We start from the raw sequence: 27,344 nt of genomic DNA, 5'->3' as shown, positions 1-27,344 counted from the left end.
ACACTTCATCACAGTTCAGGAATATTTGATATGCTGCATCAGAATGAAGTCTCCTTTAGTGAATGCGATGTTAACAGACGGCAAAGTAGCAGTAACGCGTCCATTATTAGATCTCATGTAGAAAATGAAAACACTGTATAAGAACAGTCTGACAAAAAATACATACACATACATCAATATGTAAAATATAAGCCTGTTAAGTCTTAATCTTTAATGCTAATTCAAAATAAAATATCTGCCCATAATAATTTCAACAAGTATGGGATCATCAATTATTAAGTTTTAATGAACTGTTAATGTTTTTGCATAATTAGAGAACTCATGAAGTTTAGCGCAATGCTTATGTTAATAATTAGCAGTTAAGAGTGTTACAACATTATCACGACATTATCTGAGAGGATATTGCTTTAAAAACTTGTACTTCATTTTAAACACACTTAAAAGTGAAGCCCATTGGCAATCGACTGCGTTTTCAATCAGTTGTTACTTGATGCCGGGGATTTATGTGGAGTTAGTAGAGACTCCTTAAAGAACCAACCACGTAGCAACAACCAGATCAGAGACTGAAAATACAAATGGTTTTGCATAAACTAAAAAACGTTGATAGCTAGACTCATAATAATTCCCCACGTTGAGCAAGTGCAGCATTTTCATCAGTTCTCCTGCTGCACAATGAGATTGGTACTTGAACAAGCATATGCAAATGATCATTTGTGTTGTTCACGTTTAAAGGGGATCAAGTCAGATTGATGGTTTCAAACAGAGACGTGTGTACGATCCAGCACCATCGATGCAACAATGTGACGCAGACAACGAGTTAAAGACATCAGGCTTCAAATAATGTTGACGGGAAACTGCATGCTTATCTCATATACTTGTCGTGATTTGCTAAACAATGAACTGACTGTTAATGTAACGATATTATACATGTTTATCGCACAGACAGACACACACAAACAAAAGTGTGCGTTGCTGCAGAAAAGCTAAATCTCTTAATTTGCATAACGGTGACCCAGTTCACATTATGACATCTGACTGACACGGCTAAGCCGAACGAAAGACATTATCTTACACGAGTTTCGTTTTCCACAATAAAAGCAGAGGAGGCTCGACGGCAGACGGTTCGACTGGAGGATAAACTTCTGTAAATATCTTTGATAGAAATAGATCTTGCTCAAAATGTTGTGGGTTCAGTTTGTAAATCTTTTATCTTCAGGGCAATTTATTTGACCCATATTCAAACACACTAGACACCGCGTGATCGACTGGTGGTTTACTGCTCACTGGCCTTGCTTTTGAACTTGACCACCATGACGGTGATGTTGTCAGGGCAACCGCGATAGAAGGACTGGAGCACGATGCTCTTGGCACCAAAATGAGGCTCATCCAGCCGCTCCCTGATGAAGCGAACGGCCTCCTCATTGCTGAATGTGTCCCAGAGGCCATCTGAGGCCAGGATCATGAACTCTGGCTGCAGCTTGTCCAGGTCAAACGACAAGATGTCAGGATCAGGAATCACCACGTTGAGGTTCTTCAAGGGGTAATCGCCGAGGGAACGGGACATGGCCAGGATGCCCTGGACGCGCCATGACCCATTGAAGCTGATGAATCCTCCTGAGGATGAAGACAGAAGGGAAAGGGTTGGCAAAAGATAAAAACAAGTGGCAAGTGAAATCTTGATTTCTTTTACGAGTCAGCATTCCTTTCTGTATACCGTCAGTACATTGTGGAGGTTGCAAAGTTAGGTATGAAACTGACAATGCAAGAAACAGACAGAATTTGGTACTTGAGTCACGGTAAAAACCATCACGGCTGTAATGGCTGGAAATAAAGTACTACATCCACAAAGACAGTTTAAGAATTCATGATATGATACCGAGAACGTATCATAAGATCCGTAGAATGCAACACAAGAAGGGAAAGATAAAACACTGGTTGGGCAAAGTATTTCATGATAAACTTACAACAAAACCAAAGCAGGAAAAAAAATCAGAAGCACGAAAGAATAGCAAAGCATCGAGGAAAAGTTGATTCCAAACAGCTGCAACTGCATTAAGATACAGCAGAAATAGAGTAAATTACCTTCGGAGAAACAAGAAGTCTGACATTTTATATTTACTAGCCCTAGTAAATTGATTTTCCAATCACTTCAACGCGTCACGCTGGCAGAGTGACTTTTCTTCTTCTCTTTCTTCAGTGCATAAAAAGGACTTAATTTAGTAGCTAAAATCTAATCAGATCACCGGCTCAACCCTGTGGAGCCTGTGCAGCAGGCAGTGATTATTCCACTGAGAGGAAAACAACAACAAAACAAGAACATGGCACCCCCCCCCCAACCCCACCAGACTATTCTAAAGGCAGTTTCTATTAGTATCGTAGTGGTTCCAGTTTCTGTGAATTTATTAATACGAATCGCTCACTCAAGGTCACTAAAACTGTAGGACATCTCAGCAGCTTCAGCACCGGTATCGCATCACACCTGACCAAGCACATTAGATCCGTATGTCTTTCCAGTACCCAATTAGACCATTAGATGGAGATGGCGGGCTGTCCTTAAGGTAAATGAATGACTCATCTGGCGACCCACCACCAATCTCTCTTCAGTACAGAGGGTATGCAGACCGGGTGGGCAGGACTTTATGACGACAATCACACCTCGACTCCTGCGCACTGTCTGGCTGCAACTGATAACAGACCGATTTTTTTTGGTGTTATCAGTCACCGGGGTTTAATGTCAACCTAGAGACACGTCACATTAAAAAGAAAACGTAAAGGTGCACCTTTGAACACTTGACATGGTTTTTTTTGCTGTCATAACAACAATCGGAGTTCAGAGTCAGACATACTCTGAGGTTTTAAGTCAAGTCATTTTCCCCACAATTCATATTCATTGGAGAAACGTCCGCCGGTCTGGACAGCAGCTGTTTTCTCACCGGCCTTCTTGATCCGCTTGCGTTCTTTGAGCTGGTAAGGTTTGTGGTCGTGCGAGAGAGGAATGGCATTGCCATGTTTGTCGCAGAGAACCCCACGCGAGTCTCCGACGTTGGCCACCGTCAGCTCCTTATCAGACAGCAGGGCCACCAGACACGTAGTGCCTGAAACAGACGGAGAGAGAGAGGGAAGCAGAGGGATGAACATGAGTCGGAGCAGGAAGGAGTCAGGGAAACAGAAGCTGCAGTATGTCCAATCGTCTGGTGAATGAAGGAAAAAAAAAACTATTTATAGATCAAGCAGCCAGACCAGAATGTGTTGGGCTAATCAAGCACATCAATGTTTATGGTAATTGTATACTGTACGTATGCATATACCACACTTCATCACAATGAAATGTAGCATCTTAAAAACAAGAATCAGACCATAAAGCACAAACAACCAAAATGTACAAAAATGTTTTACAGATTCATCCAATCATAATTTATTTAAATTCATGACTGATATGGACCACATTTCATCCATCTATGTACTAGTTGTTGAGAAATTTCACTCAAAAAGCTGAATGGCAACCTTTTATTTTATTTTTTATTTTTTTTCTCGATGAAAAATCCAGGATTGCCAAATACATTTGGATATATCCTCAGGAGACCTTGAATGTCTGTAAAAAAAACAAACCACCTTCAGGGTAATTCATCAAATAATTGTTGAGATATTTCAGTCCAGACCAAAAAGGTCAACAAAACAAGAGAGTGACATTGTCAACTATTGCTCCAACAATCCATAACATCCGCATAGCCTGTGAACCTGACAAGCTCACATCAAGTCTCATTTACATCACCCACCATAAGCCGCAGCATCCTGAATGAAGTTCACTATGATTCCAGTATGCACACTTCCCCCACTGCACTGATGGAAGAGGCATGGAGCTCTTTAAAGAGATCTCTCCTATGTTCTATGCTGAAAACGCTTTCATTTAAGCATTCATGTCCTCCTCCTCCTCCTCTATGGTAAACTTCCCAGCCATGCAGAAGAGAATCTGTTGTGTGAGATCCAACATCCTGTAGAGAAAAAAACATATCTGCCTGCTTGGCCATCTGCTCACTGGAGAGATGGGAAAACAGAAGAGGGCAAATGAGAAAGTAGGGGGTCCTACTGGGCCTGGAACACCTGGAGAGAGGGGGGGGGGGGGGGTATAGGGAGAGATGGAGAAAATGGGGCATGCAATAGGGACAATCTCAGGAGGTAGACGAAAAACGAACACAACTCGCTTATAATGTCATCATAAGAATGTGGACCAAACATTTCTTTAAGGTTTCCTCGTATCGGTGTGATGTTGACTGACACCCTACATGCCGAAGTCACAGCCGAAGAGTCGGGGATTAGAGGAGGGAGAGAAATCACATGCAAGGCAATGATTTAGGATGGGTGGAAAGCTGGTAGACGGAAGAAAGAAAGAGAAATGGGATTACTTCCCATTTATAGATCGGGATGAAAGAAAAAATGCTGAATGGAATATTGAGCAAAAACGGAGAAGACAGTAATTAATCAAGTAAAAAATGAAGAAAAAACCCCCCACACCAGTATGAAGTGAGGTTAACATTGAATGAAGCAATTATTATTAATGCCACTTAACTGTAAATGACTTTCATACTAAAAAAATCGAATATCTAGTAGTTTTGTCATTGCATGCATCTCGAATCCTGTTGCTCTCATACCTCCGGCTGCATCAAGAGAAGCTGTCCAGCTAATTATCCTTATCTAGATCCCATGGGATTAGAGATAATGGACCCTCCCCCAATTAGCTCTGCCATGGCAAATACACTTTCAGCATTGTCTATTAAAATGGCACCACGGCCTGCATGCACCCTGTGCTCATTGTAATTATTGGCGTAGCTTGGTCAGGCACACCTTTAACACTCAAAGAAAATTAACATCTCAGTCCCAGTTAGTCTCTCGCCCAATTTGTGTCATCGCAGTGAATCACTCCAGCCGAGTCAGCAAAGACGCTGTCTGCACTCACACTCACAGCATGTTCTGAGACTAAAGAGCATTCATGCAGGACCGGAATGCATCCCGTCAATTTTTGCTCTAAAACCTGGCATCGGCTTGTCATTTAGGTGAAATCTGTGAGGGATCGTTACTGCTACCATTCAACTTCCCCATGTCGCTTCCTTAAAAAGAAAAAGCACATTAGCATTGTGCCATCAGCCCTCACACAACGTCTGGTTCTCCGACAGCTGCCATCCCGTCTTGTTTGGCCTCCGTGGCGTGGAAGAGGCAGAACAAATATTTGGTTGAAGCAATTAATGATGCAATGGGGTGGGCATTCCTAAACCCTGTCAGTGAAACGAGGCTCAGTAGCGGTTGATGGCTGAGCAGCCTTCACCAGTTCAACCGGTCCAAAAGTAATGGCTCAAATAAATGCACTTGTTTATTTGTATTTATTCGAACTTTAACTTTTACGGATTGGAGGGTGACCTGCTCAAAACCTGTGCAGAGGCAGACCATCGTATGAGCGTGTACTGGTGGCTGGAGAGGCGTTCGACTCCTGCGGACTGCAGAGGTGCCTTTGAGCAAGGCGCCAAACACTCCCAAGCGACTGATTTCACTTTATTACTACAAATTCTGTGTAAGCCCCGTGTCTGTGTGTGCTCCTACATGCAGGCCTAAATAATTGTGAAATAAAAAGTGTGAAGAGAAGTTTCCCTCGTGCGGATAAGTAAACGATTCTTCTGTAACTAAGTATAAGAGTCAATATTGGCCAATGAATTGTCTGTGTGCCTTTTCCTGCCCTGAACTGTTGTCATTATGCGCCTTTGGACATCCACTAACTGCTGACCTCTAATTTCTAGTGGTGCTGTTCCTATTTGAGCATTTTGCACTTAACACGTTTCTATAACACCTTGAATATGCATGCCACATCACTTCTCAGAACACTAAATCTTTTTCATTGCACTCTGACTCAGGGACAGTCGGAGCACTATTAAAATCCACCATCAAACTTGCAAAGACTTGAAACTTGTTCTAGATGATGGATAATTAATCACAATGAAAAACTCCCCATCTTAGATATCTAATGATCCTACAGTCAGCAAGAAGCGCTTTGAAGCGAGTTCAGAAAGCTCATGCATACGAAACCTAAAGCCAGCTGCCCAAACCACTGCAGTTATATAACGGGAAGTGTCATATCTCAGATGTCTGAGTCTTTATCAAATGTTTAATCAATATGATGCCGTCACTTTACCTAAGCCACGCGTTTTCCAGTGCCCTTTAATCCATAACAGTCGAAAATCTTTATTATGGAATATCATTTTAAGCCTCAATCTCCTTTATATTTAATTCAACTTGATTTAAAAATGCTTTTTCTTTTTATGTCCTGCAAAATCAGATGTTTTCTATACTGCATACAGCCTAAGTCTTTTTTTTAGCAAAGCCTACAGTATGGTATGTATGATATATTATACTATGTGTGATCAATGATACGCTTCTGGACATTCCATCAAAGTCCCATCTCTTATCTTTTGGTCACCGATAAACAACACAGGGAAGGACGAACAGGGGGATAAATCTGATATGCTGTTGTCCTGGGGACAGGGAGCTTTGCAGAGAAATGGATCTCTCTCTCTGCTTCCCCTCTCTCTTCTTTTACTGCCAGCTTAATTTAGACTCTGATGAAAGTAGGGAGCGTTGCACAAGAAATGATAAATGGTGTAATTGTCGAGATGGTTAAAAGGAACAAGAATGCACAACAACAACAATCACTTGATCAGCAAACTCATCTGAGAGGCAAACTAGAAAGAATTCTGCAGCAAATGCAATCCCTTTGGACTCCAAACCACAGAGACCTTTCCTTTGTAATGGAGCTCTATTTTTAACATCAGTGTGTCCCCTTCGTCCTATACTGTCCAAATACAAGATGAAAGAAATATAAAGAGGAAGATATGGACAGATCTTTGGAGTCCGGATGCAGCAGGTCACGTACAGCTTAAGTGATCTCAAGCGGGGATTTAACCGGTGGCCGTTTGGGGAGCAAGACGGATCAGGGAGCCGGAGTTTTATCTGAGCAGCTGGGGAAGCGGTGGAGGAGGGCAAGGATAAAAGAGAAGGAAGGGGTTTGGAGCAGGCGAGCAGAATCAAAGTTGGTGGATATCAATCAATAATTTCTGCTATATATATATATATATATCAGGAGTAACTTGCAGATCATTGCCTGCAAACCAGATCCGTTTCTTTGGAATCAGTGCATCCATCCTATGACCCTTTATTCTCTGGAGGAAGAGAAGCCCACTCATAGGGCCTTCCACACCAATGACCTCCTCGTCAACTCACATGCGAGTCACATGGTAACTGTCTGTGCAGACCTTCATTTACACGACACGCCCCTCGACTTCCAATATTCTCAACCTACCCCAGGAATTCCAATGTAAAACAATGTGGGACTTTATCCTCCTCCTCCTTTTCTTTCATGTCATCCCTCTGTTCCCATCTCCCCCCCCCCCCGAGATAATTACTACAGGCCTTGTGAGGATCAGCATGCATTCAAGCAGCTGAATAAGCAAGACCTGGGGCTGCTGACAGTCGGAATTTAACAACAGCAAAGTAAAATGGAGCATTGCATGCAGCGTTATGGGGACGTTAAGAAGGATCACCTTGGACTAGCTGTCGCTTTAATTGTGTCCCCAGCGATCCTTAAAACTAGCCATCTCTGTGTGGCCTGTCTCAAGCTGCCATACCATTAGTACACATTTAGAGTATTTTTAATCAGTGGCTACATGATAGGCAAAACTACAGCTGAAAAAACATCCACAAACTGTCATATGTAAAAGAACAGGCTTGTATTTTTGGATGAATAAACGCACCTGCTTCATTGTACATGGCAGACAGCTTGTCCAGCATCTCTCTGTCCAGAGTGAGGATCTGTTGCTCCAAGATAGAAGGGTAGGAGAGGCCCCCCCTCTCTTTTTTCTCCTCTTTCTCCTTGTCTTTTTCTCTGTCGCGCGCTTTCTCTCGCTCGTAGGCCAGCAACTGCTGACGGAGAGCATCAGGCAGGTGAGCCTTGGCAAAGTCAGCAGCGGCCTGATAATGAAGAACAAAGAGAGACAAGAGTTATTACGTGGATGCAAATAAAAAAATACAAAAGTCTGAGGGTGTAATTAATTATATTTAAAAGTGAGTTTTTCCCTTCAGAACCAGCTCGTTGACAAAGTGCTGGTCATTCGTGTGGTGCTGACTGGCAATTAAACGGATCAATTCACAAAGCAGCGGAAAATGCATGATGGTATGAAAAACGGTGAAAAAAATATTGAATGCAAAATATATACCGGTAGTTATACTAATTAATTAATATATTATAACATTAATTGAAGGCCAGACACATTCATTTTCAGTTGCTGGTAAATGGTTGTGTTTTTCCCCCCCTTAATTATTTCTGATTGATTAAGAAACGAAGGTTTCTGATTGATTAAGTTACAGCCTAACAGTAGTGTAATGTGAACAGTAAATCTGGTTTAAAATGTTTGATTCTTGAGGGAGAGGCAATAAAACCTATGAAGATATAACTGATCCAAAAGGAGAGCTCAGTGTATTTGGTGAGTGACTTGTGCTTCAGGTTACTGTAGCATTAACCTGCTTGTCCTTCCACATTGCCAAAGCAGATAAATCACAGATGAGCAAAGATAAGGAAAGAAAAATTGCATCGCTGGTCAAACCCTCACAGCCTCACAGTCCCACCCTGCTGTGGGATGGAGCCGAGCCAGAGGAACTGTAGCCTAACCTTTATCAATTTTACTTAAAGGCTGACACCACAAAAGCCTTTGTTTCTATACATCTGTGCAAAAGGCAAGGACAAGAAACCAGTCCAAGGTCACAGAACTCTAAAAGCTCCTGGTACACATGACTGAGTATATTCTGCTGACATGACACAACCATGGAGCTCACGTTTCCTACAAGTGTATAAAAAACAAAACTGCAGCTATGAAGGAACGGTGCATTTTGAAAACAGCAAGCTGGTCATGCTAGCTGTCTCTGCGGGAGACAGGAAGTTTGCAATTTCCTGACTCTCAATATAATGCTTGCAGGTCACATGACAGACACCCATATATGAGCCAATGTCTTAAGTGTGCTCTCTATCCTGTCCACACCTCCTTCTCTATCTCCAAACCTTACTTTCAAGAACGCAATAATCCGTCCTCCCGTGCTTCTTCTCCATGCGTGAAAATATTACTCTCTCTGAAGACAATCACGGTTGACATACCTTCATCCTCCGGTTACTATGCAGGGCACAGAGTCTTAAATGCAGGTCAAAGGTCATCAACTGAACAGGGAGTCTTTTGTCTGCTTTGGTTATACCGTGCTCATTACTGAGCCGCTTCATTGTCAGCCGTCAGTCCTTCCTTTTCCATTTATTCTTGTACTTAAATGCTAATTTACGGTGCGCATGCTTTACTTATTTTTGTATTTATTCATGCACTCGTTTCACAACAATTCAAAGGGAAGCAACATAATTTGGACTTCATTTCTTTTATCTGATTGTTTTAGTTACACATTTCAAATTACTTTTCCTTCCAATCATTTTAATACCTGCAGCTATTTTCAACTTTCATGTTTGCGCACACAATTGAAAGGACTTTGCAACAATTTATTTTTACAATGTGATAATATTTTGACTGATAATTCTTGTGAATATATGTACTCCAACGTCTTGGGACAGTGTGTCCTCTCTTGGGAACAAGCGAATAGACTTGACAGAATGTGAAGCAGAGGCTGAGTCGTGATTATCTGACTGCCCGACCTGATTGATAACCAGATCGACACATCCAGCTCCTGGCAGCACGCTCTGCAGCGGCTTACAGGATGAAAGGAGGGAAGGGGAGATGAGGGGGAGAGAGCGGAGATGAATTGGGATGAAAACTGTAGGACAGAGGGATGAAGACAAGGCGGAAATAAATGCATTTCAGACAGCCATACTTTTGTAGGGCTGTCTGAATATATGCAAAATATTATATATTAAATATATTAAATATTATTAAAATATTTAAAAACCAAATCAAGGAGGAGGTGCTGTATATCTATCTGTGTTTTATACTCAAATATCAATACCATTATCACCAGCAAGCATCCAGCATCAGTCAGGCGGTAATAGAAGTGGCTCACGTCGCATCACGCTTCAGCCGCTGCATGAATCATGTTCTGGCATCTCTACACACTGAACATGAGTCGGTTATTGAGTGGATGTCCCGCCTGTAGACTCTGGCAGGGGGCTCTGTGGAGGGCTGGGCTATAGGAAGCTACGAATCGACCTCCTCCTCACACTCGGTTTAGGTTTAATATGGGGTTTCACCTCCTCTAATGGACTGAGCTGCCGCAGGAAGGACACGCAGCGAAAGCTCTCTCCTTAGCCGTGTGTATTACGGCTGGCGAGACCGGCTGAGGGCACAGAATCCGTTCACTACCAGAATGTGATTCGAATGCGTAATTGTTCCCTCCACTTCTCCACATTATGAGTGAAGAGGGGCGAGATCTGTCTCTGATTGGGTGCTTGAGTTGCCAGACGGTCACCTCTGCTGTAAAATCTGCTTTATGGGTTACTGAAAGAGCCAACAACCCCCCACCCCAGTCTGTTTTCCTCTGGGGCCATGCCTGTGTGCAAGTTTGAGGGGACTTGGAATGAGATTTTTGCTGAAATGTGTGACAGATGTTCAACCAATCAGAGGCTTTGGCAGCAGTAACTATGGCTACCAGATGTTCTTATCTCACTGCCTTACACCTCTCGTTCTTTCAGTCAGGGTGGAGAGATAGCCGGGGCTGGCTCTGTGTAGCCGAGAGGCAGTGTTTCATGTCAGGCTGTCTGTGAAGGCCGAAGGCCCTGAAGTATTTCCTGCCACTTTTAACGGACCTCTATTCAACTTTCCAATTCTGATCTGCTTTTATAGCTCTACGTTCCACTTCTGAAATCCTCATCCACGCATGCACATAATTTGGCATGAGAGACAACTGATATTTTGTTTGTGCATACGTGTGTGTGTGTTGGCACATTCACTGGCCCGTAGATGATCTCTGAGCCCATCTGCGCTCGCAAAGTTTGTTGTGGATTTGGGTGAGATTCTAAATTCTGGAAGAACAAAATTGTTTTGGAATGTCTGTGCATGTTGGTGAGAGGAAGTGTTTTTAAGGTCACATAAAAACATAAAAGCGTTCAATGTGCCTCCACAGACTGACTGCAGAGGAAGCTTTTATTGAGCGGTGGGGATTGGGTTTATAATCCTGAAACAGATCAAAACACGGTATTTCATTATAGGGGCAGTACTTTAACTGAACACAATCAATAAATCAATATTAGATGATAGATTTCACTGTGAAATGAAAATGCACATATTTGTTTGTTGGCTTTTTACCTCTTTCGCTAGATGATGATGATGATGATGCTGAGTAATGATCGATTTTAAGATAATAGGGCTGCCCTATATGATGTACGGGGCTTCTACAGTTTCAACAACTGCTTTTATTCAATTGGATTCGCTTTTCAAGTTAATTAAAGGCAACAGCAATTTGTTACTTACCAGTGTCTCACGTTAAGCGCATGGCAAATTATTGTAACTGGAAAAATTCAGATAGTTTCTACAATATAGAAAATATGATATGAAAATTGAAACAGCATTTAGAAATACATGTAACGTTTTTCTCTGTCTCTCGCTTCCTCTTTCTCCCTCTTCCGTATACATACTGTACTTTAATGACGTGCTCGAGTGATGCTAATAGAGAGTTCAACTCTTCTCTTCTCTCCATCTACCTACTTGATCTGATCGAGAGGCTGCTGAAAGAGATCTTTCTACTTCGGTTATGAAAAGCCCTCCGGGTGATTCTAAAGGAAAACTCGGATGACTTTTCCTATTTCTGCCAGATGGCAGAATTTTGGATGTCTTGACTACCCACTCGACTGTTCATCTGAGTGGCTCACATTTACTAGTCTAAATGGACTCAACTCAACACAGACTGTAAACATCACAATGAGGCAAAAGCAGTGATTGAGGGGAACAAATTAAGCATGACAAGAAGCAAAAATAATTTATCAATGCATTTAGGGGAAGAAAAACAGGATGCATGAGATGGGAAACGATTGAGGGGGAAAAATAAGGATCAGGAATCACCTCTTTCTATTTCCTCGAAGTGTTGGACAGATTTAGAAATACAGTCGCACAATGGCCGTGCTTTTTTTTGTTTTTTACCTTTTCTCTTAAAACTAATTCAGACATAATAATGTCATCTTTATAAAGCAAGTGCACGCCTCGACATTATGACAGAGAACTCATGATGACACCGGATGGAGCTGTGACTGACCACGACGAGCACTGATGATAGGCTGTGGTCATCTCCAAAGGAAGAATAATCCATTCCTTTATTTCTCAAAATCAAATCCCGAGCGCTCCATTTCTAGAAGGTGAGGTAATAACGCAGTCGTGCTAGAACATGACGCTGCTGTGAGAAGGTGGCGTTTGCGTGTTGTTATCTCAGAACAGATCATTCCATCTCAGCTTCCACCTCCAGTAAGTCTATTATTACAGCAGCTCCCAGCATCCACACGAAATCCCACACATGAATGGTGATGCCAGAAAACGATAATCCTAAGCAAATATCACACATTCCAACTATTACAGAGCAAAGAAGGCTTCCCACGAAAATCCTTCTTCCAAATCTGGCAAAAAGAGCGATCTAACAATGAACAAAATAATGAATCAGATATTTTTTTTATTATTATTATAATGAATGTTGAATCTCCCCAATGTTATTAAGTAGGGGAGTAGCTATGGCCTCACAGCAAGAAGTTTCCGGGTTCAATTCCTCTCTGTGCAGGGTTTGTATGTTTCAGCTTGTGTTTTCTGATGGTCAGATTAAAAAACATTATGCATTTTTAAACAACTTGATTTTTCTTTTTTTAATGGCGATACTGCAAATGACTTTGAGCTACAGCCCTGTAGCTCTGACTCGAGTAATATTAAATATGATTCACCGAAAAGAAATAATCAATGCATTGATCTGCAATGACGATAACTGTGAATCCCTTAAAAGGTCATCCTAATGTTGACCATCTGTGGCAACCTATAAAGAAAGTCATTTTAGACTCACAGTGAGCAGCAAGAACATTGATCCTTAAGTCTACAAACCGAATCAGGGTGTTTTAGTTGAAAGTGCTGATCTAGAGCTAGAAGAACGAAGAGCAAAGAAAGGACGAGGAGACACTGATCAAATATAGATGCTTGTCTCCACGGGTTTGTCCTTTGGCATCTGTTAGAATTGCACTTGTCCTTGTCCAGACACGAACGCCTAACTCTGGTTTATTTATGCACACAGCCCTGCACAATTTCTGAGATGCGTAAGAAATATACTGCTGACATTTCATTTTAGTTGCTCTCCTTTTTGTTTTGCGGAAAATGAAAAACATAGGAAAGTTAATTTTATATTACGCCATTCAGCTGATAGAGCTCTTTGTCTCATGATGCAGTGATCAGAACAATCCCCTGAAGCTCAAAGTCAGCAAAAATACCTCCCTTACTATGTGTATAAAATTAATCTAAAGAAATAAAAAGTGGTTGCAAACAGATCAATCATTAAATATATGTCAGAGTATACACTCATCTAATGAAATTAAAGCTGCATCACATTTTCTCCATATGCACCGTGCAAAAATATCCTCCTTATCCATTTTCAGTGGAAGAGTTTAACTTAAGTTAAAACAAGGCCTGTGCAGTCTGAACTAATCAGAAAGAGTAAACAGTTTCCTCAAGAAGTTCCACCTGTGAAATTTACATCTTAATGCCGTTTGCAGCCACACTTTAAAATCACTGAATTCTTATCATAGGATAGCTCTTATAGTTTATTCCACTGTCCCTACAGGCACTCATTCCATCCACACTGTGAACAAGATGCAGGATGTAAAAAAAAAAGATGGAGGCTGAACTTTGAAGACAACGAGCAGAAGTTTCAGAAATCAAGAGGGAGCGTTCTTTTCCCTCTTTTGAATGTGGGACACAGAAAGGCTTGAGGAGAAGAGCTAAGTAAATGTCAGCAGCAACTTCCTTCTCTGTCTGGCACACACGCACATGCACACTCCTATCACAGTCTTGCACTCGCCCAATTTCTCATGTACACTGGGGCCCACACACACATACAAAAGAAAAATCCAGCCTGATTTGCCTAAAGTGTCAAGAAATCAGTAAATAATTAATTACCCCCACAGCTGAAAATACATTTATCTCAGAGCATCGCCACTGTTGGACTTTTAGTTGAATGCTGATGTCGTCAGGGAGACTTTGAATCTCCTGTGTTTGTGGGTAGGAATCTAACGAGGTGCTGATGGTGGAGAGAAGGTTCAAAACGGTCATTCCTGCATTTCTCATGTCTGCTAAAGAACATCCTTCACGGCCCACTGTTTGTGTACTTCGTCCCTCCCCCCCCCCCCCCACCACCTATGATATAGCGAGACCATTTAGTTTGACGTTGGAGAAACCTTCTTTTAGCCTCACTTTGTTCAGCCGTTATCGAAGGGGCCCTTGTGGCGCGGCCCTCAGAGATGCGAAGAGAACAACCTCTTTGTCCTCTGCACAGGCAGAAGCATTCTCTGTATGCCGGTACAATAATATATAACTGTTCCATCAAACCAATACAATGCTTTGCTAAATCGAACTCTGAGCGAGAACATCCCATAAATATGATCGCGTTTTCAAAAAACTGTTGACATAAACAAAGGCAGCATATTTCACGCAATTTTATCCATCCGATTTGCAGAGAAGATTATCTGACAGATTAGCTTCAGAGAAGAATGCAGGTTTCAGGCTTGCAGGAAATGCATGTTTGTCCACCAGCAGCAGGGCAGTTCCCCATTCAGGTCGCAGTCTCCCCGAAACGACAGCCAGATCAGCAGAAAGGTCCGCTGACTGTTAAAAGTAGCTGAGCGAGACCGAGGTCTTTAAACCTGGCTCAAACGGCACAATCAGACCTGTTCACATTCACATGATCAATTGCTTATAACAGTGTGTTTGTCGATATCTTAACAAGGAAGATGAAGCCCAGCTACAACAAGCTGATGCTCAGTGTCCTGGTGGAATAAAGTGGACTCTGGTGAACCAAGATTTTTTTAAAAAAGGCAACATGTGAGTAACATATTTTATGTTTGGTTTTTTTATGCAGCTTCATGTTGGCGCGCTGCTTGTGAATGTCACATGACATTCTGGTCTGATACAGTTCTGCTCCATGTGACCAGAAACGACAGCCTGTACAAAGGGGAGCAGCGGGCCTGATCACTTCACCCTTCATACACAAGATAAGTTAGCTTTCATCACGTGCATTAAAGAAGTCATGCATTTGGATCATGCATATGATGTATTACCTCATCTTCCTGTATGGAGCCTCCATATGAAACCAGTAATCTATGTCCCCATGTGGAGGCTGATTTAAGCAATGATTTAAACAGAGACTGAGTCAACAATGCCATTGGCATTCTGACTATCACGGCGCATCGCAGCGGCCCCCGCCAAGGGTCGTTTTCACCATCCTGAATCAACCGCTTCCTCGACTGCATTCAATGCCTTCCTGCGTCCGCCCATTCACGATCGCTCGCATCTCCATGCAGCTGGCTTCTTGGGCACATGAAGCCAACCCCCTTCCACTTACAGAGAAACAACCCGGGAGTCGGCATATGGTGCAAAGCAGCCACTCCATATTTCACAATCAGCTAATTTCCATATGCACATACAGCGTGTTGAGCAGCAGCAGGTGGCTTACCCTTAATTGGGTCGCCCATAAACACAGAACAGAGTGGCACCTAGATTTCTGTTAGATCTGTTTTGTAAAAGACGCATGCATGAATAAATTGCTGCCTTTTCATTTTAATAACTGCGCAATAGGCCGGTGTCATTTGGCTTGTGTCCTCTCTCACCTGTACGTACATCACAGCTACCTTCGTTTCTCATACTCGCTCTCTTGCTTATGATCACGCTTCCCCCGCTTTCCTTGCTTGCTTGTTTCAGTGCTTTGATCTATATCCTCCAAATATTTTTTTTGCCCTCACCCCCCCTTTTCTCTCTCGCTTGTCACATTGGAGACAGATGTTGCATTTATCACGTTAATTACAAACTGCCTGCCTCGCCAGCCACTACGTGTTTTTTTCCTTTACCAAGGCCTGTGTGGATGAAGTGTATTCACTACCAATCCTAACCTCAATCTGGTTGACGATTGTGTGCTGATAAACACACAATCAATACTCATCTTTATGAGATAAAGCTCATAAAGCTTCCTGATAAAATGGTTACGCGTGTATAGCTGTCACAAATTCATTCAATTAAATTCGATTCAACTCACTCTGATTTTTGAGGTGGATTGTAAAGTGCGTGGGGACGAGGCTTTGCCGGATGAAGCTGTGTGGTACAGAACAATAGGATGGGGAGAGAGAGAGACGAGCAAAAGTAGCTGCTTTCTGCATGCGAGTCATGACAGATAGGACAGATACAAGGGCTGATCGCGCATCACACCAGTCTTTGTGATGGGCTGGTTGGAGGCCAAGGCCATTCCGCTGAACACTGATTAGATGAAGGAGGTGCTGGATGCGGGTAACTAAAAATACAAAAAAGCCTTCATTCTGCAAAAGAAAGCACAGATGATCTAAATCGGTTGCTGTGTGGAAACAAGAAAAACAACCTTCCATTTGGCTCCGTGGCTCGGCCAATGCTCATTTCCCCTCTATTTGAATCTTAAAGTTCATGTATTCTCAGAAGGGAATTTATTCAAGTGGTAAACAGCATAATGACATGAGATGGTGTTGATGACACATGGAGCTCCACGATGGCTTCCAAACAGCCAAGTTCCCATAAAGCCTAATGTGGAGAGGATGTTCCCAAAGGCCAAACCCATTGCCCACTCTCCAAAACAAACCTGAACGTGTCCCTTATAGCTGAGAACCACACCGTGAGACTTTCAATAAGCTTTGTTTGTGTGCAGCTACTTCCAGTCAGATCCTGCTGATTAATTCAATCGAAGCTTCCATTTGAAATCGGTTTCCCATGTAGGAAAAAAAAAAAATCAGGGTGTAAAAATGCCTCATTCATTTTTTGATTTACAACCTTTTGAGAGCTTGTACATTCACTGTCATGACTGTCTGGTAGAGACGGCTGCAAGCGTGGAGGCAGAGCCAGCAGGCGTCAGGCCACTGGTCTACAAGGCGGCCCAGTTTCCACAGCAAGTGCAGCACCATCATGGAGCGGACCCGGTCCACTTTGGCCTGCTCACTATTTCCAGCCTGAGACGCCACTGCCCTCTAAGTCTAAGGCACTGCTAAGAATAGAAGAAGGACATCTCAGTAAGTGCGTCTTTTGGTAAGGATTTTCCCTTTTTTTTTCACTTTTAAAATAAAAGGCATTCATGTTTTTGCGGCCCAAAATGAAATGAAAAAAGCATTTTACGTTCTTTTTTGGGGGGGCTAAATACTAAAATTCACTGGAAATCAGAAATAAAATATTTCCATGGACGGTTGTGATTCTCTTGTTTTAAATGTCCCTTTCATGGATATCTGTTTCCCCCCTCAATCTTCTAACACCCTGAAGAAATCAAACTTGAAGAAGAAAAACTAGGAAGTGTAAAGCATGGAGAACAGGACTATCAAAATCAAACAGGAAACAGAAAACAGTGAACCTTCAAAACTCAAACCATAACACATAATTATGACATTGTGATTTGCGTGAACATTGTTGGAGTACATCTTTTAAAATTCATCTAATACATGTTCCATTAAAAAATGTCTAAAGTGTTAAAAAGTAAAGTGTCAGCACAGTTTCTGAAAGTTCACTGCTGTGCCAGGAGGACAAATCAGAGTCAGACCCAAAGTCGCAACTAATGCTCTTTTTCATAATTTATTAACCTGCTGATTGCTCTATAAATAAATCATTTATTTCTACTGGCTGCACAATGTTAGAGTGTCCTTTAAAAACTTGTTGAAATAGTTTCCAACAAACAAACAGGATGGCCTCATCTTGGAATATCCTCCTTTGAAGCATAAATGTTTGGAGTTTACAATGACTCCATGAGGTGGAGTTGCTTGTGATATAAATGAGATATTAACAAATAGGATTCAATCATTAAAATGAAATCAATTCATTTCTTGATAGTCTAATTAAAAAGACTCATTATGCCAGTCCATCTTCTTATTGAAGGACAAGCTACTGTCGAACTGGTATGTGTCCAGGTGACCAACAGCCACTCGGACATTAATTTTTTTCCTGACGATTACTGATGGTCTCATCCCCATCCCAGCTGACTGCGGGTGGAGGTTGGGGTACACCCTGGATAATTTGCCAGTAAATCACAGGACAAAATAGAAAGACAAACACCCATTCAAGCTCTCAGTCAGACCTATGGCCAATTTAAAGTGAGTAGTTCACCTATTTTGTATACGTGTTTGGTTGTGGGAGAGAACCTCAGAACCCACACAGACACAGGGAGAACAAACTCCACACAGACAGGCCCCCCCCCCTGGAATGGGCCTACCCACTGTGGCACTGCGCCGCCCCCATTCAGACATGCCAACAGTTGTTCTGACCGTGTGCGTGAACCTACAGAGGCTCTGTGTCCATCTATTCATTTGTAAGACAGACGGAAGACTAAAACAGAAAGAGTAGTTGAGTAGTTTGAGCACGAGTGCACCGCTGCAGAGTAAGTCATCTCCAGAAGGGTTTACAAATTTGGTTGTGTGTGTGTGTGTGTTTGGCCTGGAGGCAGTAGACTCTTTAATATTTCAGAGCAGTGATAAATAAATCAGACAGACTGCAGGGAGATAAGGTGACTCTGTGGGTGGGGGGGGTGAGGTGAGAGGGAGACAGAGGGAGAAGGGCGGGGGGGGGGGGGGGGAACGGATATAGCGAGGTGGAGAAAGAAGGATACAAGGCAATGGAGCAAAAGGTCAGAGAGGACATGAAGAAGGGAGTCTGGGAAACAAAGATTCTGCTACGCAGGACACCGCAGCCATATCAAGTTGCCTCCGTCAAAAAGGGAAATATGCAACATACTGCATTATGTATGTATTAAAATACAAGTGACAGTCTGTAATGCAGATCAAGAGTTGCAGGCTCAATGATCAAATCACGTTTATGTTGTGAGGAAGGAATGTCTGCCCTTCACTGGTCTCACTTCTCTCACACATTAAGAAAAACACTTATCCCCGACTTGTCCTCCCCTTCAGGGTACCGACCTGGAACCGCAGGGTCAAAAGACAGATTTTCAATTTCTGAGGACAACAGAGATTAGGGGTAAGTAGGTATAGGGGTGAAGAAAGGGGAGGAGTGGCTGAAGGAGGCAGGAGGTGAGGAGGGAAAGAAAACAGAGACTGTTACTGTAGGAAAAGGTCAGCAGAGACAGAGAGCGTGTGAGAGAGTGAAGAAAGTGGTGGGAAACGATGCCGTGCCGTTTCTCGTGAGAGTAACTCCTCACATGGCAACACACCCCTCAGACTGACACACTTATAAAACAAATGAGTTGCTTTCTCTTCGACTGCCGCTAAAGTATTTAAAGGTATTTGCAAAAAATTATAAATAAATTTCAATATCTAACCATCAAATATTTACATTTATGTATTTATTATTTTGGCTAAATTGCATAATCCAAGGTTTTGCACCCCCTAAAATGTTAGGAAACCCCTTCTTTAAGCCTTTCCTTTCCTTTTCGAGGGGTCCTGAGAGCCCCGAGCTGTTAGCATTAGCTTCCTTTGCACCACCCTATTAATTATCTTCAAGGCTCCATTCACCAGAACACTAAATGTATATATCTGACGGCTTCTAGTGTTTGCAGCAGCTTAAACTGTCACATCACCAGAGTTGACCTCATATCATTACTAATTTATGATTCTAATAACCACTTTCAAAAGAAACTGTTGTGAAGGCAAGAAAAAAATGCAAAGTCAGAGAAAATGACGTACAGAGAGAAGATAAAGCATTCTCGAATGTCAGTTTATCCACTTCTGCATTGCTATTCTCTGCCTCACGTCGCATATAGAGCAGAAATAGCTTTAAGATTTTTGCCTGCTGGATGAATAAAAAGAACACGATGATTGGTTATCATTGGTAAGAAAAAAAAAAAGTCAAAGTTATAAAAATGCATGTCAAAATGTATTAGACAAGACAGGAAGACGTGTGCAACTTCCTGCTATCCGTTTGGCAACTGTTAACTTCAGGATGGCAAACAAAAAAGGTCAGACAAATCCAGATTGCAATCTACTTGAAATCCCATTAGAAGATTAACTTTATTTATTGCTGCTGCTCTGACGTACATTACAAGCTTAGTTCTCAATCTGTTGGCAAATCATTATCAATGAGCATCTTTGCAACGCTTAGGTTTTCCATTTAGACCTGAAGTCTTTTATTAGCCCTTACACAGCGAGCGGCCTACCAGGAAGCCTCGCTATAGCATCGATTGTTCTCGCACCATCCTGCGGAATGAATTCCCCTGATAAAACGAGGGAACCGTGGGTGAAAAGGAGAGGTGGAAAAAGTTAAGGGCTATAAATCTCAGAAGGCCACAATCAGCAGTACGTGGCAATGATCCAGCAAGACCCTGGTGTACAAACAATCACACATACCAGGAAACACACACACATACACAATGCCTGCTCTTTCTCCCTATTTTAATCACGAGCACAAATTAACCACATGGAGTCAGATCCTCTTGCTTATCCTGCAAGCGTTAAAAAAAAAAAAAAAAAACCTGGCCCAGAGCAGGTTTGCTGCAGAGCGGATTTGACGGTATGTAGCGCTCACCGAATTGAAACCATGTGCAAACATCACATATTCACATCGACTGCATTCCTCTTGTCTGGGTGGATGTGCGGAGGGATGTGTAGCACATGTACATGGCAGAGCTTCTGAGGGACTTTGAGAATTTGCAAACAACAGACAGTGGCAGGCAAACAGCGACAAGGAGGCCTGTTTCCATTCACCAGGATGCACCTGCCCTACGCAGAAGGCCCATCTGGGCAGCACGAAGAGAGGTCACAACTGTGAGGTGTTACCAAAAAAGAAAATCACAAAAAGCCGCTCTATTTGCGCACAATCGCGCCAATGTCACTGACTCTGGACAGCTGCGATCCGCTGCCTTCTCTTGGCCAACATTCTCCTGCCGCCGTCGCCCACTGCCAAGGCAGCAAACAGGCAAACTCCAACTGAATCATCAATTTTCCCCCCAATAACCCCCCAAACAAACAACTGTGGAGCCGTGCAAGCGCTGGTAACGCCGACTTTTGCTCCAAGTCCGATTGCAGACTGCTGAAGAAACACGGGAAAACACACACATGCTTTCATTTGAGCATTTCATATAACACTAGCAATGATAAGAATGCCATTCAAAACAATGCAGCACGGCTCATTCTAGCCATGTGATACGATTTAGAGGCTACTAATCAGCAACATGGCAAATCCACACACACAACACTGCAGAATCTGATAGCGCTGCTTCCGACAAATATAGATCTGCTGTGGGCGAGTGTTATGCATTCAGAGCCAGACTCAACCTGCACTGCCAACAGAAGCAACAGGCTTGGCATTTATAACAGGCAACACATCATGGAGTGTAGATCTAGTGCATCCAGCATCTGAGTATATCAGTGTGGTCACCGAGGGGAGTGTGGATGCAGTGGGGGGGTAGATGCTATAATGGGGCAACAGCAGGTTGACTTGGCTCTGGTGGTGGAGCTTTTGAGGCCCATTCATTCTCTACCAACACCCCCCCTCCCCAGCCCCCAGCCCCCACAGGGAGAGAGGAGGAGACAGAACGAGGAGGAGAAAGGTATAGGTGACAGGTGACAACATCTGGGGAGGGGATGGTTTTGGGACGGATTGCATTACTAGAGGTGCGTGGGTGAACAATGACCTTGTGGCGTTCTGTGTGTGTTTGCATTTAGCCAGGATGATTTCAGCAGGCAATTGACAGCGAGGGCCTAAAAATTATTCAGCCATCGTTTCCGTCAGCGAAAAGCGGCACACTGGGGCCAGAGAATGCCCTTGGCCTTGTATGACAGTGACCGTGACAGTGAAGCAGCTTCCCTTTAGTTCAAAGGCTCTTTGGTGAGGAGAAGCTAAAATACGATGAAGCAAAACAGAATAAAAGGAGTTGGATTCATGAGTGAGCTTCACGTTTAAACATGCGTGCTGCTCGATCGCCCATTTAAAACTGCTTCTTTGCACTGGTTCCCTGTAAAATCCAGGAGAGGATATGAAAATAAGCCCCTAATGCACCAACGAACCTCAAATACCTTATTTAGCTACCTATTATTTGACTAGCCGGATTGATGACGTGATGTGATGTGAAACGTTCTGCAGCAGGTGTCTGGCCCTGATAAGCCTTTGGCATTTCAGTCCCTCGCAGTGAAGTCGTCTCTCCATGAAGACCAGATAACACCAAACTACTCTCTCATCTCTGTGTGAAGCCTCAACGTCGGCGAAGCCGTGCATCGTCTCTGTGCGTTTCAGGCTGGCGACAGATGCACATCGTAAATATGCTGCCCTTTGGCGCTCTTTAATCCTGTTACACGGACAGCGCAATCAGCCACATGCCGGGATTTCTTTTATCTATTGGGAGCATGCAGGAGGAATTCAAAACGTTACGTTTCTAAACTATTTTACTGATCCTGTGCTCCTAGAGCAAAACCCATAAATGGCAACATACCCGAGCTGTACCTCAGTCATCACTAATTCAATTGCACTGATCCTATCTGGTTTGGAATGCTGGAAATGAATAATGGAGTTGAAGGACCAGGCGTGCACCATCAGGAGAGGTAAGACAGTCAAATGTTTGGGGTAACAGCAAAAAAAAATTTATCTTGGAATGGGGACATCCAGACTGAGATTGGACGACTTTGCAATTATTTTTTTTGCAAACCCCTTTGTAAACTCCACAGAGGTTCCACACTTCTTTTCCCTGCATTCTTCCATTGCTTCCTTCACAGATAAGAGACCATTCTGAATCCCACTCAAACGAAACAGCATAAAAGAGGTGTCACAGTAAAAGAAATCAACAGGAAAAAAAACAGTGAAAAAACAGACAGAAAACAGCACCCACAGCAAAGTTAAACAGCCTCAGAGCAACTGTCTTTTCTGTTCTACACATTTATGGTAATTTTATTTGCAGTGCCTGAAGCTGCTTCCTCATAGAGGCAGGAAGGAATCGCACACCTGACTCTCACTCTAGTGAGGAACAAATGGCTGACATCGTTCTACGGATGGAGAGGATTATCATCACTTTTCACTTTTATACTTGTTATTACAACGTCAGCTAAAACGCCATAGGTTTGTGTGATTGGGTGGTATAAACCAATGACTGATATTAAACTGCTCTCCATCCTGCCCTGACGCAGAGCGCTCATCTTAAGAATCTCATGAGGCATTGGCTCCGGGGCTGCTGTTCCAACTGCTCTTCCACATTTTTGTATTTCACCGCCACAGACAAAAAGATTATAAAAATGGGATTGAGGTTGTGCTCATCAAATATGTCCTGACATTCGGGGTTTGAACTTCTTATTTCTGGGTCAAATGTGTTCCAAAGTATATGTGCACGTACAGTTTAGGCCTGTCACAATATTATCTGCATTGTGCAGGTTGACGAAACGAACATTGTAAAACTAGGTAATGCTTTTGATCAAAGAGGAAAACCATGATAGGTCTGATTTTTTTTTTTAAAAGGTGTCTTCCTAAAGTCCAGTTTTATGACAGTCCAACGGTGAAGCCAAATGCCCCAAAATGGGGCTAAAGGCTTTGAATGATAATGTAACGTCTGCTATCTTTGATGAAGGTCACGTATGATGACAGATACAGCTGCATACAGCCGTGCAAACATCTGCGTGTTCTTCAAGGCGAAGCGATCTGCTCGATGCATGCGTCGCCAATATTTGTGTCCCAATATTGTTTTCTTCATTGCGGACATAAATTAATAATTACAGCACAGAAAAAAAACAATATCCTGACACCTCACTAACTGCCACACAGCGTCCCTCTGCTTTATTCAGAGCCCTCTGGATGAAAGAAAACTCCAGATTCTCTAAACAGGGGGGGGGGGGGGGTTGTTTCTGAAGGCGGCTGTCTGGCACTCTGTTCACTCACTTCAAACGAGGGAGTGGGACTGAAAACAGGCCAACTCGCTGTTGCCCATGGACATACAGTAATAAAACAGCCACTCGCCCACATAAGAAAATCTGACGCTCCTTCTTGCTCTCACTCTCAGCACTGATGCGCTGCCAGTCAAAAAATACACCCCCTGTTCACTGATTATTTCTCCTAGGCTCTTAATCATATGTGTGGTGCACTTGGACACTCAAGTGATAATAATAATAATAAAAAAAATAAACGGAGCTCCACCGTGGGAAGCATCACGGCAGAAGAGGCCACAGGGGAAGATAATCCAATGACCGGTTATGGTCAAAAGCTGCAGCAGTAAGCACTGCAGCCTAAAATGTAATTTCCCCTAAAAGAACAGCTATGTCCTCGATGACCGCAGGTGTCTATTTTTAGTTTGCTATCATTCAGCCGGAATAAGACCACAGCAGTCAAAAAACAGCGCGACGCTCCTCTGCAAGAAATATTCCTTATTTAACATGCAGAAGTAAAATAACAGGGAGGCCCTGCCACTAAGATGTTGTGTATTATGTTTGTCTCCGTTGGATCAGATGACGCCATTGAAACGTTGCCGATGTTCAAACGTGGCATACGTGGAAAAGGTTCTGGTCTTATTGTAGCATCACCTGGCTTAGATGCTCTGTTCCTACGCTACCCAGAACCCCATGTTTGTGGGCCTTTGTTGAATTAGGTTACTCAGACATATATCGCCATTACGAGCAGCTATGACGCCATCACAGCCGCCTCTGAGGTGCACAAAGTCCTTCCTGCTGTAAATTCTGTTAACCCGCTGGGCCTTTGCTGCCTCTGGCCGAAACATGAGTTACAAGAAAGCATGAGAGGTTAGAAGATGACAAAGTACAGTATGCCAGGATGTGTGGGTGGGTGGGGGGTGGGGGGGGGCACAGGGCTCCATGTATGAACGGCTGACGACCAGTTGCCTCTGTGGAACCTTCTTGCTGAAGATCAATTGTGAGCCTGCATGGGAATATTCACCACTAATGCGCAGCACCTGATGTACAGTTTGGGGTCCTCAATGCTCAAAGGGATGGTAATCTTAATCTCCCACACTACTTTATCCCACCTCCACTCATTTATGTAATACATCAAGTTCCCTGTATTTACATTGATCACGTGACTAACAGTCCTCAGAATGGGGGGGCTGTCTAGCTGTGGCTGGACAACTTTTATCATCCATTTGCTGCTCTGAACGTAATTATACTCCATCGTCAGTGAGACAAACTGTTAAATATATATATATATATATTTGGACAGTTGTTATGAACACAGGAATAGAATATCGTCCACTTAACGCACTTTAACCTGGATACCAAACACACGCGTTTTTTTTTTTTGCGTAACGCGTGACCCCGCTGGCGCAACTCACCTCTCCGCCGTGTCCATCAAAAACCCCAAATATAGACGGGTGACTCCTGTTGACCGCGTCCGCGAGGACCTGGAACCGGTCCTCCATGTGGTCTCTCCGGCCCTGGATGGAGTACACGGCGGCGCTGCCGCTCTTCAGCTCCCAGGTCTTGGAGAACTCGGCGTCCAGGACGTCCAGCCCGCCGAAGCGCTCGTTCTGCATCATCTCCGCCACCTTCCCTTTGACCATCTTGACCGCGTCGCGGCTGGATTTGACGATGGTCTTAACTTCGTCCGTGTGGAAGAAGTAACTCCACAGAGCCAGGCTGATGCACAGCAGGAACAGGGTCTCTGGTCTGAGCAGAAAGTAGCGCATGATGCGGCCGAGCAGAGACAGCAGGGTCATTGTATCCTCTATCATTTATTGGGTTGACGCGCAAGGGGAAGGAAATCCGCGGCAGGTTGTTGCGTCGCTTCGCGTCCGACCCGCAGGTTTCAGTCCATCGTCCGTCGGCTTGAAGGCGCGGATGAAGCAAAGCGCGTTCACGCCGCGGGGGGGGGGGCGCACTTCGAGATTATGACTCAACGTGGTGCTGGTTTATTGCATTTTCTGACAGGAGGCGTTGGCGCACGTCCACGGATCGGAAGGGTAACAAACACGGGTCTCCTGGATGCCTCGACCCCCCCGCACAGGAACGCAGGAGCCCCCCCTCCCCCCTGGCTGGAGTCGCTCCTGTTCGCAGTCCTGAAAATAGCGGTGCGCGTTGAAGCCGTCACATTCTCAGCTGCCGCCGCTGCTGCCTCTCCAACAGCGGCGTTGTCTTCAGGTGCGGCTCGGAATCCCAGATTAGACTCTCTAATCAGAGGATTGTGTAAGATTATATCTTCTTTTGTTGATATGTTTTTTCCCCCCCAAGTAACAATTAATTAAAGTTTAATTGTGAACCTGATCATTATCTGGATCCAATTTGTTTTAAAGACACATCATCATCATCATTGTAGAAAATATAAGCAATAATTTGCTTCTGCGTTCTTGTATAATGCCTTGGATTCTTCGGATTAAGTGTCATTCCTATAGGATCTGCACACACTAAAAGGTTGATCCGGATCTAAATATAATCCCAGATCTGGTGAATCAGAATATTAAAATGCTATTGTCTGATAACTGCAGTATTGAAGCTGAAGTTGAGCTGATTCGGTCAGTAATTGATTTTGAACTAGCGCCTGAAGAAAACTACTGTTAGAGAAAAGTAGCTTTTCAGTAACTATCAGACTAATAATGTGAAATATTTTCATGATTGAGGATTTACATGATGAAGGTCAAACATATCATTGATGCATGGACAATAAAAAGGGGAAACTCAGCTGCCTTAGTGGAGGTTTGTTCTCTATGACAGATGTCTATATCTAAATCTCCCATCTTTAATTTTTCAATGTTCTTTTTTCATTAAATTGTAGTGTAAAATGTCACAAACTTATCCACGAATAACATAGGGCCATATTGATTGATTGGTTGACATAAATGCGCTGATATATTAAGTAGGTACACACACAGAAACAGAAATGTATAGAAAAATATAATATAATATGATGTAATAAAAAGCATACATGGTCAAATAAAATAAATCCAATAAGATCACATGCGTAGCACCCTGTACATGTATATGATACGACACTTAACCAAAACCTCCCATAAACTGGCTGCTAAGCAGATATGACTTTAGTTTGAGCAGTGGGTGCTGATTTCCAGCATCATGTAGTTGATTAATACATTCACAAAATGACACTACTATAGCTCCAAACGCGGAATCAAATACAATTCAATTAGTTAGGTTCTAGGGGAACTGATAAAAGTGTTAAGAATTTCACATGATTTTGTGGTTGCGGTAATATTTTATTCTAAGTAAA

The 27,344-nt window shown here is 43.1% G+C and overlaps 1 protein-coding gene across 1 annotated transcript; it reads right to left on the bottom strand.

Moving 5' to 3' along the window:
• Nucleotides 1–1,273: 1,273 nt before the first annotated feature.
• ppm1lb (protein phosphatase, Mg2+/Mn2+ dependent, 1Lb) lies at nucleotides 1,274–26,948 on the bottom strand. The gene is made up of 4 exons (XM_068745896.1): nucleotides 25,459–26,948; nucleotides 7,794–8,010; nucleotides 2,934–3,095; nucleotides 1,274–1,614 (listed from the first exon to the last, which is right to left on the bottom strand). Exons 1-4 carry the CDS (start codon nucleotides 25,855–25,857, stop codon nucleotides 1,274–1,276), a joined length of 1,119 nt encoding a protein of 372 aa, XP_068601997.1. The 5' UTR covers nucleotides 25,858–26,948.
• Between the last annotated feature and the right edge of the window lie 396 nt (nucleotides 26,949–27,344).

This window comes from Brachionichthys hirsutus, chromosome 11, assembly GCF_040956055.1.
Source record: "Brachionichthys hirsutus isolate HB-005 chromosome 11, CSIRO-AGI_Bhir_v1, whole genome shotgun sequence".
NCBI classification, from domain to species: domain Eukaryota; kingdom Metazoa; phylum Chordata; class Actinopteri; order Lophiiformes; family Brachionichthyidae; genus Brachionichthys; species Brachionichthys hirsutus.
Note: the sequence above shows the minus strand (reverse complement) of the source record. Positions and strands in the feature narration are given on the sequence as shown.

Coding starts and splice junctions, on each gene's coding strand:
- ppm1lb (XM_068745896.1), bottom strand. CDS start 25,857: ATGATAGAGGATACAATGACCCTGCTGTCTCTGCTCGGCCGCATCATG. Junction 8,011..25,458: donor TTGATGGACACGGCGGAGAG/GTGAGTTGCGCC, acceptor CTTCATTATCAG/GCCGCTGCTGACTTTGCCAA. Junction 1,615..2,933: donor CAAGCGGATCAAGAAGGCCG/GTGAGAAAACAG, acceptor CTTCATCCTCAG/GAGGATTCATCAGCTTCAAT.